This window comes from Macaca nemestrina, chromosome 11 (genome assembly GCF_043159975.1).
Source record: "Macaca nemestrina isolate mMacNem1 chromosome 11, mMacNem.hap1, whole genome shotgun sequence".
Lineage (NCBI taxonomy): Eukaryota > Metazoa > Chordata > Mammalia > Primates > Cercopithecidae > Macaca > Macaca nemestrina.
Genome location: NC_092135.1, coordinates 55,944,622 through 55,959,573, shown reverse-complemented (window position 1 = coordinate 55,959,573; position 14,952 = coordinate 55,944,622). Strand labels below are relative to the sequence as shown.

Sequence of the window (14,952 nt, the reverse complement as noted above, 5' to 3'; positions counted from 1 at the left end):
TGACACCTCACCATGGTTTCAATTTGCATTTCCCTGATGACTAGTGAGGTTGAGCGGTTGTTTGTTTGTTTGTTTGTTTTTTTAATATATATCTGTTGGCCTTTTGTATGTCTTCTTTTAGAAACTATTCAGATCCTTTGCCCATTTCTCAATTTGTTTTCTTGCTATTGAGTTCCTTGCATATTCTTTATATCACCTTTTATGAGATGTATCAGTTTAGAAATATTTTCTCCATGTGTTTCTCCACATTTCTCCAATCCATGTATATCTTTTTTGTTTGATATGTTATTGCTACATGCCAAGCATTTATGATATCACTTAATCCTTTACAGCTGTTCCTTGAGCTAGGTATTATTTTTGTCCCCTTTTGACAGATGATTAAATGAGGGCTTAGAAAAATCAACCAAATGACCCAGTATTACACAGCTAGTCAGAGCCAATCAACTCCTAGCTTCCTAAACTGATGAGAAGAGTTCTCTACCTTCCATCCATTCCTCCCCTGAGCTAGCACATGGTGAACCATTAGGCAATCCTGCCCTATCGGTTAGACTGACCCATTGGTCAGACTGACCCTCTTGTTCAGTGACGTGAAAAGCAATGAAAATACTCAACTTGAGCTGCGTCAAATATTTCATCACCTAGGACCCTATTTATTCAAAACTCAGTCAGTTGTAAAGCAACTTGGCTGTACAGGTAAACAAGCAAATGGAAGAGCTGGAAACTTCCCACAACTTTTCAAGTTAATGATCAGCAAACCTGTGAAGCCTAACATGGGCTGGCAGTCACACAGAAAAGTTGAAAGTCCTGCTCTAATCCTTCACTTTGGCAGAAGGATAAAAGGAAACCAGTGCTCTATACTTTTTACAGAGTGGGAACCGACTTTACTAAATGTCTTTTCTGGATTTCAAGGGGAATGCCAAAGATAGAAAAGAACAGGTTATAGCAATCTCAGTGGTGTTTTCTTGACCCTTGAGAATCCACTAACGAGCAGCATATAATAATCTTGTCACCTAAAATTACTATTTCCATGAGCAATTAAAAGGGACTAATTACCCAAAACAATTTGCTGAAATTAAGCCTGACAGCTTTGCTAGCATAATCCTCAGATTAGGCAGGGAGGCTGGCTGCTGGGGAGGAAGAGATACTTAGTGACCCAGCTGCCACCAAGGAGATTGTCAGTGAGCTGACCTGAGGCTAGAATGTTCTGGGAACACACAGACCGGAACATGGAGCTTGATGCACCCTGAGCTGAACTAGGACTGCCCAGTGATTGTCAACCCTTTGGGAACATTTATGACCCCTTTGAAAATCTGATGAAAGTCTTAATTGGAACCTCTTTTCACACAAAAATACACTTCTGCCTATACACACAAAATATTTGTGTATAACTTCAGGGGTCCCAGGGTCCCTGAAAATTCACTCATGAATCCTTAGGAATCCATACACCGGTATGAATCACCACTTTAACCCCACCTCTCTGATTCAGAATGAACTTCCAACAAGGATTTCCCATGAACAATGGGCAAAAATAGCAGGGCTGGGCACAAATGCCCATGTGTACAGTAGAAGCCAAACAGGGCTGGTCTTTGGAAAATGGCAAAGCAGAAAAGATTAGCTTTGGAGTTCCCAGCCTGGCCTTTCTTCTACCTCTTCCTGGTTGTGTTCATACCCTCCCCCACTGCTCCTCAAGGGTTTGAGTTTATTAAGCAAACACTACCTTTGCTCCCTATATGCCTGGTATGTAAAGCACGGAAAATGTTTTTTAATCAACAACCCAGAGCCTTTGCACTTCCTGTATCTCCACTGAAACATTAATCTCAGGCTGTTGGCTACTTATTAAAAACAAGGTGGGGAAAATGTATATTCAAAGGGGCTGGTCAACGGTAAGAGACATAGAAACAATTTGTTCTTCTAGATTGGTGTTTCTCAAAATGTGCTCCACTAGTCTCTTGCAACAGAATCAGAGATACTTAGGCTTTATTTCAGACATACCAAATCAGAATTGGGGATGGGGGTTGGGAAAGGGCAGTGAATCTGCATGAAAAAATCTTCCCAGTTAAATTATTTGTACATTAATATTTGAAAATGACTGCTTTAAAGACTTGAAACTCTATCTCTGAATCATCATTACCACAAATGTACATACCTGGACCCCAGTTCTTTGGGTGCCCAAACAATGCTGAATTAGAACCAATTCATTATACCTATGAAGAATTGTCCCATACCTTTTATAAAGGTGCTATCAAAGACACTGCACATTATAATATAGCTGATAATTTCATTTAAGTTTAACATTTGGATCAAGATTTTGTGACAAACTGCAAATGTTTTTGTTTAGTAGCTAAATTTTGAGACAGAGTCTTGCCCTGTCGCCCAGGCTGGAGTGCAGTGGCGCAATCTCGACTCACTGCAAGCTCCACCTCCTGAGTTCACACCATTCTCCTGCCTCAGCCTCCCGAGTAGCTGGGACTACAGACGCCCACCACCACGCCCGGCTAATTTTTTTTGTATTTTTAGTAAAGAAGGGGTTTCACCATGTTAGCCAGGATGGTCTCGATCTCCTGACCTAGTGATTCGCCCGTCTCAGCCTCCCAAATGCAGTGTTTTCATTTACAGCTTGGTTTCCAGGAAACTCGGAGCTCAATCTAAGTGTTTAAATTAAGTATTGTACTCCTGGGTGGCCTCTTTAATACTGATAACTTCTAGCCAGACACAGTGGCTCATGCCTGCAATTCCAGCATTTTGGGAGACTGAGGCATGAGAATTGATTGAACCCTAGGAGTTCAAGACAGCCTTAGCAACAAAGTGAGACTTCAACTTTGCAAAAACAACCACCACCACCACAACAAACCCACACCCCCCACACACAAATTAGTGGTGGTTTGAACCTGTGGTCCCAGCTACTCTGCAGGCTGAGGTGGGAAGATAGCTTTAGCCCAAGAGGTGGAGGCTGCGTGAGCTGTGGTCATACCACTGTGCTCCAACCTGAGTTACAGAGAGAGACCTTGTCTCAAAAAATAAAAATAAAAAAAGGATACCTTCCTATCTATTCCCTTAAATAAATGCCTCCTATTTTTTTTTTACTTCTGTTTAAATTATATTATTATGCATTCCTCTTTCATTGAAAGCTGCCACAAATGCTTTTTCAAACAGAGGCAGTACAGGTCATCTTTCAATAGATGAATACAGTACTTTTTTGCACCTTATGGAATAGTGAAGAGAGTGGTGATCAGGAGACAGGAGATCTCTATTCTAGTTCATCTCTGTTTCAGTCTATCTGTTTCCTCAGGCAGGTCAATTACACTCTCTAGACCTCATTTCATCCTCTGAGCAAGGAGCAGGTTAGATCTCAGAGGCTTCTTGCAAGTCTACATCCTCAGCTTACCTACGTCACATGATTTGGTTAGTTCAAAAAACCGCTGTCTTCTCCAGCAGGTCCAGAGGTAACCTCGAGGACTGGGGCTTCTGCCAGATGTGGGACCCTTAACCAGAGATGTGGCAGGATAGGCAGAGGATGGAGCCTTGCGCACTTACTGGAGGTGGGGGTGGGAGGCTCACCAGGGGAATCCAGATGGCCTCCCTGGGGCCAGAGCAGGGGAAAGGAGGGCCACAGATAATGACAGCCACAGACAGGGTGGAATCAATGGCCCTAAATGATCTCTAATGGGTGAGTTGTTGCCAGTGGGGAGCGAAGAGTGGAATAGAGGCTAGGAGGGGGGAATTAAAATGAATGAAACAAAGCTATAGACACTGACTTTGATTAAAATATGTGAAAATAAAGCAAAAAGAAACATTTTTTTAAAATCTTGTCCCTCTAAAAGTAATAAGTGAATTATATACCATTTATACCTGATTTTCCAGCTACAGTGACTGATTTTCTTGGCAAAATAAGGGCTCTGCATACTAGTAAGTAAGTATCTGCTTAACGTTTTATTTGATCCCATCACTAAGTCAATTGGTATGTGCTCAGTCCTTAGGGTTTGCTTGTAGCAGTGGTGCAACTATCTGCTCACGACGCTTAAAATGGAAAAATCTGCATTGACTTTTAGTGGTGCACATTTTGGCTCTTCTGTCCAGAGACTATGACCATGTTGTCTCCACGGGGAGGCTGCTGTCAAGAAATGGCAGGCAGGGTGCAAAGGGGCCTGAGTCAGCAGAGCTGGGTTCAAAGTCCAGCTCACCTGTTTCCCAGCTCTGAGAAGGTGGGAAGGTTATTTAACCTTCCTGAGCTACAGTCTATTTTTCTCTTGTAAAGGTGAAGAGCACTGCAATTGGTTGCCTTGTACCCTGGCCTAAGGGTTTTTCAAAATCTGGATTTATCTCCATTTTAGGGTTAAGAAATACTCTAGCTCCAAACCGATTACAGCCTTTAATCCTTGTGGTATCTTTTTACCTTTATCAATGATCCTCATGTAGTTCTCGGAGTCCAATATCCTTCATTGTTGGGAACAGCAGAAGAATATAAACGTGGAATTAAAGTCAAGATTCTGCTCCCTCTCATTGAACTGTATTAAGATAATATTATAAAGACTAAATATTTCCCTAAGTTACCAGTGTCTGTCCAAGGAAATAACACTGAATGCTTTAAAGAAAAGCCACTGTGAGTGCTGCAAACAACTAGACATAGAAGAGGATTTAAGCAGAACCTAAGCTTAGGCAAATATCAGGCTTCATATATTGTCATGCAAGCCTGTGTCAAAAGGCAGCACTGTCTTTAAAACATGAATGCAAGTTAAACATACTTATCACAAGTTCATAATACAAGAGGATTATCATCTTTAACCAGAATGTTTGGGGCTTAATTAGAGTAGATTTTGCCTTAAGAGAGACACAGATATGTGCATATTATAAAGTGACAGGAGAATGCATTTATTGAGCATTACACAGTGCTTCCATTGTACAGGTTTACCTTATGCTGAAAATTTAGCCTTGGAATAATTGAGTGAATTCCACTATTTCCCTTCACTTGAATCTTTGTTAAAACAGCATTGGATTCCCAACTCTCTTTTCTAAGATAATGAAATCAGGATAGCAGCAGTGACTTATGGGTGTCAGTGGCCTTATTACAGGTAGTTTGTCCGCCTATCAAATATTGAAAAACCCAGAGGTTGTAGATCTAGCAAAATAAATATTTGTATAGACCTTAGAGCAAAGGGAGGCTTGACTTTAAGGCTTTGCTTCCTCTTTTGTGGACAGTTAGGAGATACTCCTAAGTCTTTTAGACAATTCTAAGCCACTTATATGGCTGGGGAATGAAGGTTAAAGTTTGCAATGGCCATTTTCCATGGTGAAAAAGAGTCTAGTGGCCCTTTTTTTTTCATTCATTCACTCATTCAGTAAATATTGAAAGTCCATATGGCAGGCAATATTCTAAGTACTGGGGATACAGCAATGACAAACAAGGTCCCTGTTCTTATGGCACTTTAATGGACAGAAATAATCAATATAGGCCTTCACACATTAATATGCATGAAATAATATATAAGTTAATTTACAAACAGACTGGAAATATAGTCGGTAGTGGTAAATGTGATGCAGATAAATGAAATAGAATGACACCATTGTGAGTGAGTGAGTATAGGTAGTCATGCAAGACTTTTTTGAGGAGGTGAGATTTAGGGTGAGATGTGTAATACTAACTGCAAAGATAATAAGTGGTAATCCACATGGACCCAAGGCTTCCTTGTGCTAAGTAGATATAGAAAGATCTGTTTCTGCAATGGTCCAAACTCTGAGTAATTCATCTAAATTAGTACAATGGCTCTCTAGAAGACCCTTGTTTATGTAAAAAATTGTTATTTATAAGCCATCACCTTAGTATGAATTCAGATTGGTTATCCAGTCATCTGGTAGTACTAAAGGAACAGAAGAGGTCTCAGAGGGCTGTCTGGTGAAACAGGATAGGGTGGGCCATAACTAACAGTGGCGGGGAGGGGGTTGCGGAGACATGCCTATGGACCCTGGGCTCTTAGTGCCAGGTGAAATCTTTTTTTCCATATTGCTTACCATTGGATGCCCTCTCTAACTTTCTCTGTTTCAGCAGCTGTCCGTTAATGCATTCTCAGCCCTTCCCCAAGCAAGCTTTTCTGGCTCACACAAAGTATGTTATAAATGGGTTAAAATCAGAAGGTGCCAGGTGCCAGCTTCCAAGTTTCAGTGTTACAGGAAGAGGATGTTATGAAGTAGTAATGAAAGAAGAGAATATGATAGCATCCTATGTATGGGATTTTTGTCTCTATACTTGGTGGCTGATCTTCCAAGGGGCAGCATACCAGGAATCCACCTTTTAAAACAGTAGTATCTGAGGGAGATAAAGAGCCCCTGGCACCATGAAGACATTCGGATAGAAATACTCCCAAGAACTACAGAGCTGCAGATGCAGCCTTTAGTGTGAATGTTGGCAGTCTAGAAGGGGTCTACTCCATGAAAGGCTGCAGCAGTGGCCTGGGAGAGAGCTATTTGCAGGTGAAAATCAGCTACCAGCAGCTCCAGCAGCAGCATAAGAAAGAAAATGCAGTGGGGGCCGGTAACTACAGAAACGTAGAGAAGAAAGTATCCAGGAGGGAAACCTGCAGGTAGCAGAGAGACCAAGGTCACAAGGATTTGCAGCAAGGACAGAAAGGCTCTTAGAATAACTTCACTTAGGTTTCTGCAACATCCTAAAGAGAGAAAGAAAGACTCAGAGTCCAGGTCCACAAGCCTAGAACTCTTCTTGGCTGCCAATTGGTGCCTCTTAAGAAAGAACTGCTGATCATCACCCAGTTTTCACAAAGGCAACATGTTGATATCTCGGCATTTTATATTTAACTATTAATAAAGTGGTTAACAGATTATGTTACACTTACATATTAGGTGGAGACATGACTCAAGTGATCACTTGTTTATATAATAAATAAACGTGAGGGGGCATTTCCTAGAGCAGAAACATCTGAATCCAAGTGTCCCTGCGGGCTGTGTGGGGTGCTGCTTTCCCACTGTCACTAACTTGTAGAGAGAAAAGCAGATGCTCTTGTTCTCTAAAAGAGGGTATTAGCAATGACCTTCAAAAGAGTATAAAGATGGGCTGGGCGTGATAGCTCACTCCTGTAATCCCAGTATTTTGGGAGGCCGAGGCAGGCGGATCACTTAACATCAAGATTTCAAGACCAGCCTGGCTAACATGGTGAAACCCCATCTCTACCAAAAATATAAAAGTTAGCCGGGCATGGTGGCACAAGCTTGTAATTCCAGCTATTCGGGAGGCTGAGGCAGGAGAATCGCTTGAACCCAGGAGGCAAAGGTTGCAGTGAGCTGAGATCACACCACTATACTCAGCCTGAGCAACAGAGGGAGACTCTGTCTCAAAAAAAAAAAAAAAAAAAAAAAAAGTACAAAAATGCATTGTGTGTTCCTCCCACATTTTTACCAATAATTTACATGTGCATATATTCTGACAGATGCAAGTAGTTAAGGATAGTACTTCGACAATCAATCTCCTTAGCTTTTTTGTAAAATGCATTCTTAGAAATATGACCACATATATTCTGTTTGTAATGTGTAGATTAAAATTGGTTGACTATAAGGACAAGTATTGCAAGGCAAATTCCACTTACGATAAAAATGAAGCTTTATTGTGCTGTACTTCTTTACTTCTTTGAAGCCTTCCTCTCTGCATATCAGGATGCGACACTTCCCTGGTGTATTGCCAACTTCATGAGCCACTCCTCCTTGGTCTCTCCCATCTCCCTTAACTTTTAATGTTTAAGCAAGGGCCTCTTGTCATCTGTGTCTAGACTCATTGTTCGTTATCTTATCCATTGCATAGCTTTAAATGCCATCTATATGCTCTCAACTTAGAATTTTATGTCTCCAGTCCAAACGACCCACCTAAACTCCAGATTCATAAATTCACCTGCTTGCTTGGCCTCCATTTTGATGTCTACTACCCCAACATCTTCACCCCAATTTTTTCTATCCCAGTTATACAACCTCACGCTTCCAGTAGTTTAGGCCATAAACATGGGAGTCGCTTTTAACTCCTGCCTTTCTCCCCAAATTTACATCAAGTCATCAGCAAATGTTGCTGGGTTTGTCTTCAAAATGTTTCTACAATCTGACTACTTCTCACTACCTCCGCTGCTATCACTTTGTCCATCAACTCTCACTAGACTACTGCATTCGCCCTCTCGTTCTTCTCCCTGCTCCACCCTTCACCCCATTCGGGTCTTCCCAGCTCAGCAGCCACCGTGATTCTGTTAACACACAGGTCAGATCCAGCCACCTCTTTATTCAAAGCTCTCCATTTCACCCAGAGTTCTCACAGTGTCCTATACAATCTGGGTACCTTCCCTCTCTCCTACCATTCTCCACCACTGCCTCTCCCCTCCTGATCTCTTCCCTCTTCCTCCAGTTCTCCCTGAGTGCTCCTCCTGCCTGTGGCCTTGGATTTGCATTGATCAGAATGCTCTTCCCCCAGATAGCCATGTGGCACATTCTCCTCCCATCCTTCCCTGACCGTGCTATTTAAAATTATGACTGATGGACTATTTTAGGAATTTCTTTTTGTATCTTGTCTCGATAAATTCAGTTGTAATAGAAACTACCAGCCACTACCAGGATGAAGGAGACCGAACTTGCTGTCGAGTCCTGAACATGTCACCAACTAGCTGTTGACCTTGGGCAACTTGATTTTGACCCTTGAGGTTTAGTTTCCTTATTTGCATAATAGGAATAATGTCCTGGCCACTCACAAGATATTATGAGATAAAGTATATTATATACAATTACAAGTCATGCATTCAGCCCAAGGTAATATATAGCTGGACCCCTTTTTCTTCTCCGGAAGTGTAAAAGTAGCTGCATGAAGGAGGAGAATTTGACCCTAAGCATTCATGAAAAGCTTACATTTTAGACCACAGAGTCCACACATGGCTGTAAACACTGTAGATTCCATTTCAATATTCCTAACGCCAGCTTTATATGCTCTCTTCAAGTAATCTAACTTTTTTTCTCTGGAAAAGGAGCACAGTGCTCCATCTAGTCGGCCTTGGCCTGAAAGGGAGGGGAGAACGTTTAGTGACTTGATGTCCCACCCCACTGTCAGTGGCGTCACAAGAGGCTGGCTGTTGGCTGGAGCCCTCCGCGGCTGTCTCTAACTCTGCAGTGTGCTTCCCATGTAGGATAAACTGAGCTGTGTGACTCTTCCTACCAGAGGACCATGGAACGAGGCTGTCCCTGGCTCAGGAGTCTCATATGTAGGAAGGAGCGTCCATGGCCGAGGGCCTCAATTCTGGGGTCAGTCACTGCTGAGTGGCTATGGTAGCCAGCACTGTGCCCAGGCAAATCAGGAAGTGGCGGGTTGCTGTGAGAGCTGCCCTTTGAAGAGAATCTCAGGTTGCTCCAATGACTGGGGAATGGCCCAGGGACGGGTGCTGGGAGAGAAAAAGAGGCTTCCAGACACTAAGCTACTTGAGGATCAGGACAGTGTTTGCACATTGCGCCTCTCCTTATGCCCTTTGCGACACTGTCCGCCTTCCCCCTTTCCGCACACCTCTCAGGCTGCATGCCACCCCTTGTGATCATGTTTTCCTTTCCAGGCTGCTCCCAATATTCATTCGTCACTGAATTTCACCTGTATCCTCCAGTGCAGGCAGAAGCAAGAAAAGGAAAGTCTGATGTCATTACTCCTCCTGTACGCTGTGCACACCCAGAAATAGACCTTCTAATGCCTCCCCACTCCTGAAAAGGCCTGGATTCAAGCAAATGGCCTAATAGCACGCGGTTGCCATCCATTATTTTCGCAATCCCCTTTTTGGTGCTCTTTCCTCTCTTTTTCTCCCTTTCCTCTAACTCTTTCATGCTACCTTCACCCCGGCAGTCTGCTTCCCCTTGTTCCTTCTCTTCTCATTAGAGCTGCCTGCCGACACCTCTGACAGAGTGCGATTTAAGCTGATTCAAACAAGACCTCGCAGGAGCCACGCAGGTAATGCCGACGCAAGTGTCTGGTCGGAGGGGAGCAGCCTCACCCCCGCCTCAGCAAACGTAGCCCCAGATGTGGGTCAGGGCTTGCCAAGGCTGCCATGCATATATTCTACATTTTTAAATGTTAGTTCTTTCAAAAAGCCAGAAATGTGGATGTTCATATAACATTTCCAGATATTGTAAATGTTGGCAAAATAATTCACATTTTTTAAAATGCTGTGCAGGCCAAAGGAAACATTGACTTTAACAAACTGCCATTTGCAAACTCTGCTTAACATATCAGTGAGTGACCCTCGAGATGGAGGGACTGTGAGTCAGTGGGCTTAAACAGAGGGTCTCAGCCCTTTCAGACCCCAACAGCCCTGCTATTTTACAACAAGTATGTGGTAAAACCACCTTTACTAACTGGAAGTAAAATGTATAGATAATATGACCTATCTCCAAACATAATTTCTTAAAATCCAATATAGTATTTTAAGTTTGATCCAAAGGGAAAATAAAAATAATTTATAATGAAATAGTATGGATTTTGAAAAGAATATAACTATACTGCCAGATTTTCAGAATGCCCTTCAAGGCACGGTACCAACTCTATGTAGATTCTTTCTTCTGGGACGAGAAAAGTTGGGGGTCTGTCTTTGAAGGTTTCTTCCCCTGGGCCTTTCATCTCTAGTAGCAAGCCCGCTACATAGCAGTCACCTTCCATTTGTCTCTAAACTCGGTCTGGGAACCCCTTACTCATGGCTGAGAGACAAAACCCCACTCAGATCACACCATCCAGTGGGATTTATACCTCCTCCCCAAGCATTTCTCCCCATTTTCTGGCCCACTCTTTCCTGGGGACAGAATCCCTTTTAAGGTACAGACGAATGGCAGAAACACAGAATCAGTATACTTCCCTTCTCTTAGAGCTGCTAATCTAAGTTAAAGGCATTCAACAGAGATAAGATTTTGTGAACATCACTAATTACATTTTAGTGTTCAATTTGTTCTTGGAGGATTAAATTCACCCTCAATAGAAATTCATTCTGGGTGTTTCTCTGCTGCTCGTTATGTCCTTGTGTCTTTATGCTTTAGTAAGTAAAAAAGGGCTCTTTCAGTTCCTTTTTAATCCACAAATATTAATTTTCTAAAGGAGAGCTTTTAATATAAATTATGGGTTTGAATAACAAAGAGTTGCCGGCAGTTTTCTGTTGCCTTCCCAGTTTATAAACTGTTCTCACCTTCATAAAAATCATAGGTACACATTGTATGTCCAATGAGGGTTGGGAAGTTGGGGATTTCTTTGCTACAGTTGAACAGTTCTTCAGATAGTTCCTTGTCAAGTTCCGTACTTCGGGTGACGATGTTGTCCAAAATGACCTGTTCAAACTGGGGCTTAAAGAAGGAGTCTACAGCTATATCCGTTATTACAACAGTCCCTGGTGCAATCCCTGCAATGTGATAATAAATGATTACAGAAGAATATCATTTAGAGTTTACTTTTGACACATAGCATATGTAACCAATTCTGCGAACATTAATGCTAGCTGCTAATGAGTCTCCCTGTTTTCAACTTTAAAATTATTTTCTTTTCCCAATGCAATTAAATAACATTCAGAAGAGGCATTTACATTTGTTGTCTTTCCAAATGCATATTTACAATGTGATGGGGTTTAGATTTCAAGACAAACATGACTCTTGGACATGCAAATTAGTGCCAGCCTTTGGGCTCAAATCTGAATAAATTAGGTCAGGAAAAAAATAAATAAGCCTGCCAGCAAGTAGCTTTCATAAAGTGATGTGACTTCTTAATATTTAATCTTCTCGTGACTTCTTGATTACTGTAATTTCTTTGCATCTCTATCCTCTTTTTCTTCTGATTCTTGTCACATTTGTTCCCTCCCCGACTCCATGTAAATCAGGCCTCTTGGCTGACCTTCCATGGCTACAAACTCTGGGGTGCTCAAGGGACTTGGGCTTACTTAAGAAACTGTTTTCTGCTAACTGCTAGTCTCCCTGCCTGGCATGCCCTCTCATCCTCCCCCCACCTTTTCATCACACCCCAAGTCACTCTTCAGGTGTCAGCTTAATTTACTTCCTGAAAAAGGTCTGAATCCACAGAAGGGAAGCAAACAAATGAAAAAATTAAAAGGCAACACAGACAGGTTACACTAAATTTCCCCAGGCCCAGTTTTGACCCAGCTTTTGACCCAGTCTCATTTCTATTTAGAGTCTGAATAAGAAGATATATCTTCATAGATGCCCTAGACTCTCTCTGTCCTAACAATTTTTATAATTACCCATTTGTTTATCTTTTTCTCTGATAGAACATAAACTCTATAAAGGCAAGAACTGTGTCTGTTCACTGCTCTCTCCTGGTCTAGCTCTGTGCCTGCCACATTATAGGTACTCAATAACAATTTGTTGAATGAGTGAATGTTTTCACAAAGATGCCATAGATTATAGCTCTGCAAGCCTATGGTTCATAAACCAAATCCTGTCTTTGTAAATAAAGTTTTATTATCACACAGCCACACCCATTTATTTACATATTGTCTATAGCTGCTTTCAAGCTCTAGTGGCAGAGTTGAGAAGTTGCAATAGAAATCACACAGTCAGCAAATCCTAAAATATTTACTATCTTGTCCTTTACAGAAAAAGCTTGACAATCCCTGCTATAGAGTATAGCCTTATCCTTCAGGGTGGCATAAATTTTGATATTGATCAAAGTAGACTTAATTACAAAATGCTTTAGAGGATCCAACTAGAGACCCAAGGTGGCCACTGATAATAGGTCCTTGTTGGGTGAACTACTTTTTATTATTTTTATTTTATTTTTATTTTTATTTTTTTGAGATGGGGTCTTGCTCTGTCACCCAGGCTGTAATGTAGTGGGGTGATCTCAGCTCACTACATTCTCTGCCTCTTGGGTTCAAGCAATCCTCTTGCCTCAGCCTCCAGAGTAGCTAGGACTACAGGCACACACCACCACACCTAACTAATTTTTTATATTTTTAGTAGAGATTTCACCATGTTGGCCAGGCTGCTGTCAAACTCCTGGCCTCAAGTGATCCACTGCCTCGGCCTCCCAAAGTGCTGGGATTATAGGTGTGAGTCATCGTGCCTGGCCAGATACTTTTTAAACAATCCAAGTAAGTGGCTCCTTGAATTGTTCACAATGTCCTAAGAAAGTGATTGAGAGGGAAGTTGAAAGCGTATACATAAAAATGATGTTATTTATATGCCATCCTGATATTTAAATGTGTTAGTGTATTATGTCATGGTTAAGGTTTCTCAAAGGTCAACGTACTATTTAACTGAGTACTTTATGCTTATCAAGGTGTGTTGGCTCATGTAGGAAGGGATCATGTGAGCAACATAATACTATGTACATCTTTCATCTCCAAATGCAAAACTGCTTAAAACAAAATAAGCAAATACAACTTTTTGATAAGCTAAGAGTTCTTAATGAGGATAAAACTTCAAAATGAAGGTGTCTACACCAGCACAGTGGGTTAATTTGCCACCATCCATGGGCCTTCATTGTGTGCTGTATGTATCATGTTGCCATGAAATAAAAGACCATTATCAAGAGCTAGATGGTCATTGGAGCACCTTGCCCATGCTGGTGTTCATTAATATCAAGTGGTAACTGTAGCAGTCCGGACTTTACAATGCATGAATGTGGGCTCTGAAGGCAGATCCTTGTAACCCACAACCCAAGAATTATGAGCAACTTTAATAGCTGTGTTATCTGAAATTCATGCCCAAATGAGTAGTTCCCTACTACTGATTATTTGGGGTATTGGATAAACTACAATCTAGAAGGATGCCTGATCTAACACTTATTGCTAACACTCTACTTCTCTCTCTGGATGGATATCCACAAAGGTCTTACTTTCTCCCAGATGTAAGGGCCTTGGCTGGACTTGATTCCTGGACCACGGCTGTGGAAAGGCCACCATCTTTTCCAACGTGTATGATTTCTAGTGACGCATGGCTCAGCCATGGTGGCTTTGTGATGTTGAACACAACACTTCTCCAGCTATTTGTGTGAGGATTTCTGACATCCCTTTTTGCTCCATAAATGTCTAATTCTACAACCATTTCTCTTCCTAAATCTCAGCCCTTTTTATAATGCCCATTCAGTTCTATCGCCCTGTCAACCAAACTTCTCCATTTACCATGTGCAGTCTGTGTTTGCATTTTGGTGACATGGTAAAATCATACCCTGACAAGATGTGCTCCTTAAGAAAAAGCTGAAGAAGAAGATGTTTCCTCAAAACTTCATCACAACACATTCTGGAAGCAAAAACAAGGCCTCTTTACAGATGCCTGAGAAGCCAAAGAAGAAGGGAAGTCAGGAGGCTCTGTGAAAACTTTAGGAAGCATCACTTAAGCCTTCCCTGAAAGCCTGGCCTGGGTTCTTTCTGGTGTACTGATGAGGAAAAGATACAGCCAACAGAGGTGATGTAGTAACTGATGTGAGCAAAAAGCAATGTTTTTCTAAGAGCTTCGCAGTTTGCTCACTTAGCTGATGAAACTGGGAAATTTTTGTGATTTTTTTTTTACTTGAACACACTTATTTCTGTTACTTTAAAAAATTCCTGGCTGGGCGCGGTGGCTCACGCCAGTAATCCCAGCACTTTGGGAGGCCAAGGGGGGCAGATCACGAGGTCAGGAGATCGAGACCATCCTGGCTAACACAGTGAAACCCCGTCTCTACTAAAAATACAAAAAATTAGCCGGGCATGGTGGCGGGTGCCTGTAGTCCCAGCTACTCAGGAGGCTGAGGCAGGAGAATGGCCTGAACCCAGGAGGCGGAGCTTGCAGTGAGCCGAGATTGCACCACTGCACTCTAGCCTGGGCGGCAGAGCGAGACTCTGTCTCAAAAACAAAAACAACAACAAAAAAATTCCTAAGACTTGAAATTTACCCCTGCCCTCAAAACACATCTTCTAGCAACTTTTCTACTCTTCCCTTTATAAACACCTAAGACCATCCTGCAAT

General features: G+C 42.0%; 1 protein-coding gene across 2 annotated transcripts in view; it reads right to left on the bottom strand.

Annotated features, from left to right (window-relative positions):
* The window catches only part of LOC105493207 (uridine phosphorylase 2), a 30,540-nt gene that overhangs the window by 2,069 nt on the left and 13,519 nt on the right, over positions 1-14,952 (bottom strand). For both annotated transcript variants that reach the window (XM_011760725.3, XM_011760726.3), the window contains 2 exons: positions 11,184-11,393; positions 8,884-9,030 (listed from right to left, as the gene is read on the bottom strand). In XM_011760725.3, coding sequence (XP_011759027.2) covers positions 8,884-9,030; positions 11,184-11,393 — 357 coding nt within the window. The remainder of the gene's footprint in view (positions 1-8,883; positions 9,031-11,183; positions 11,394-14,952) is intronic.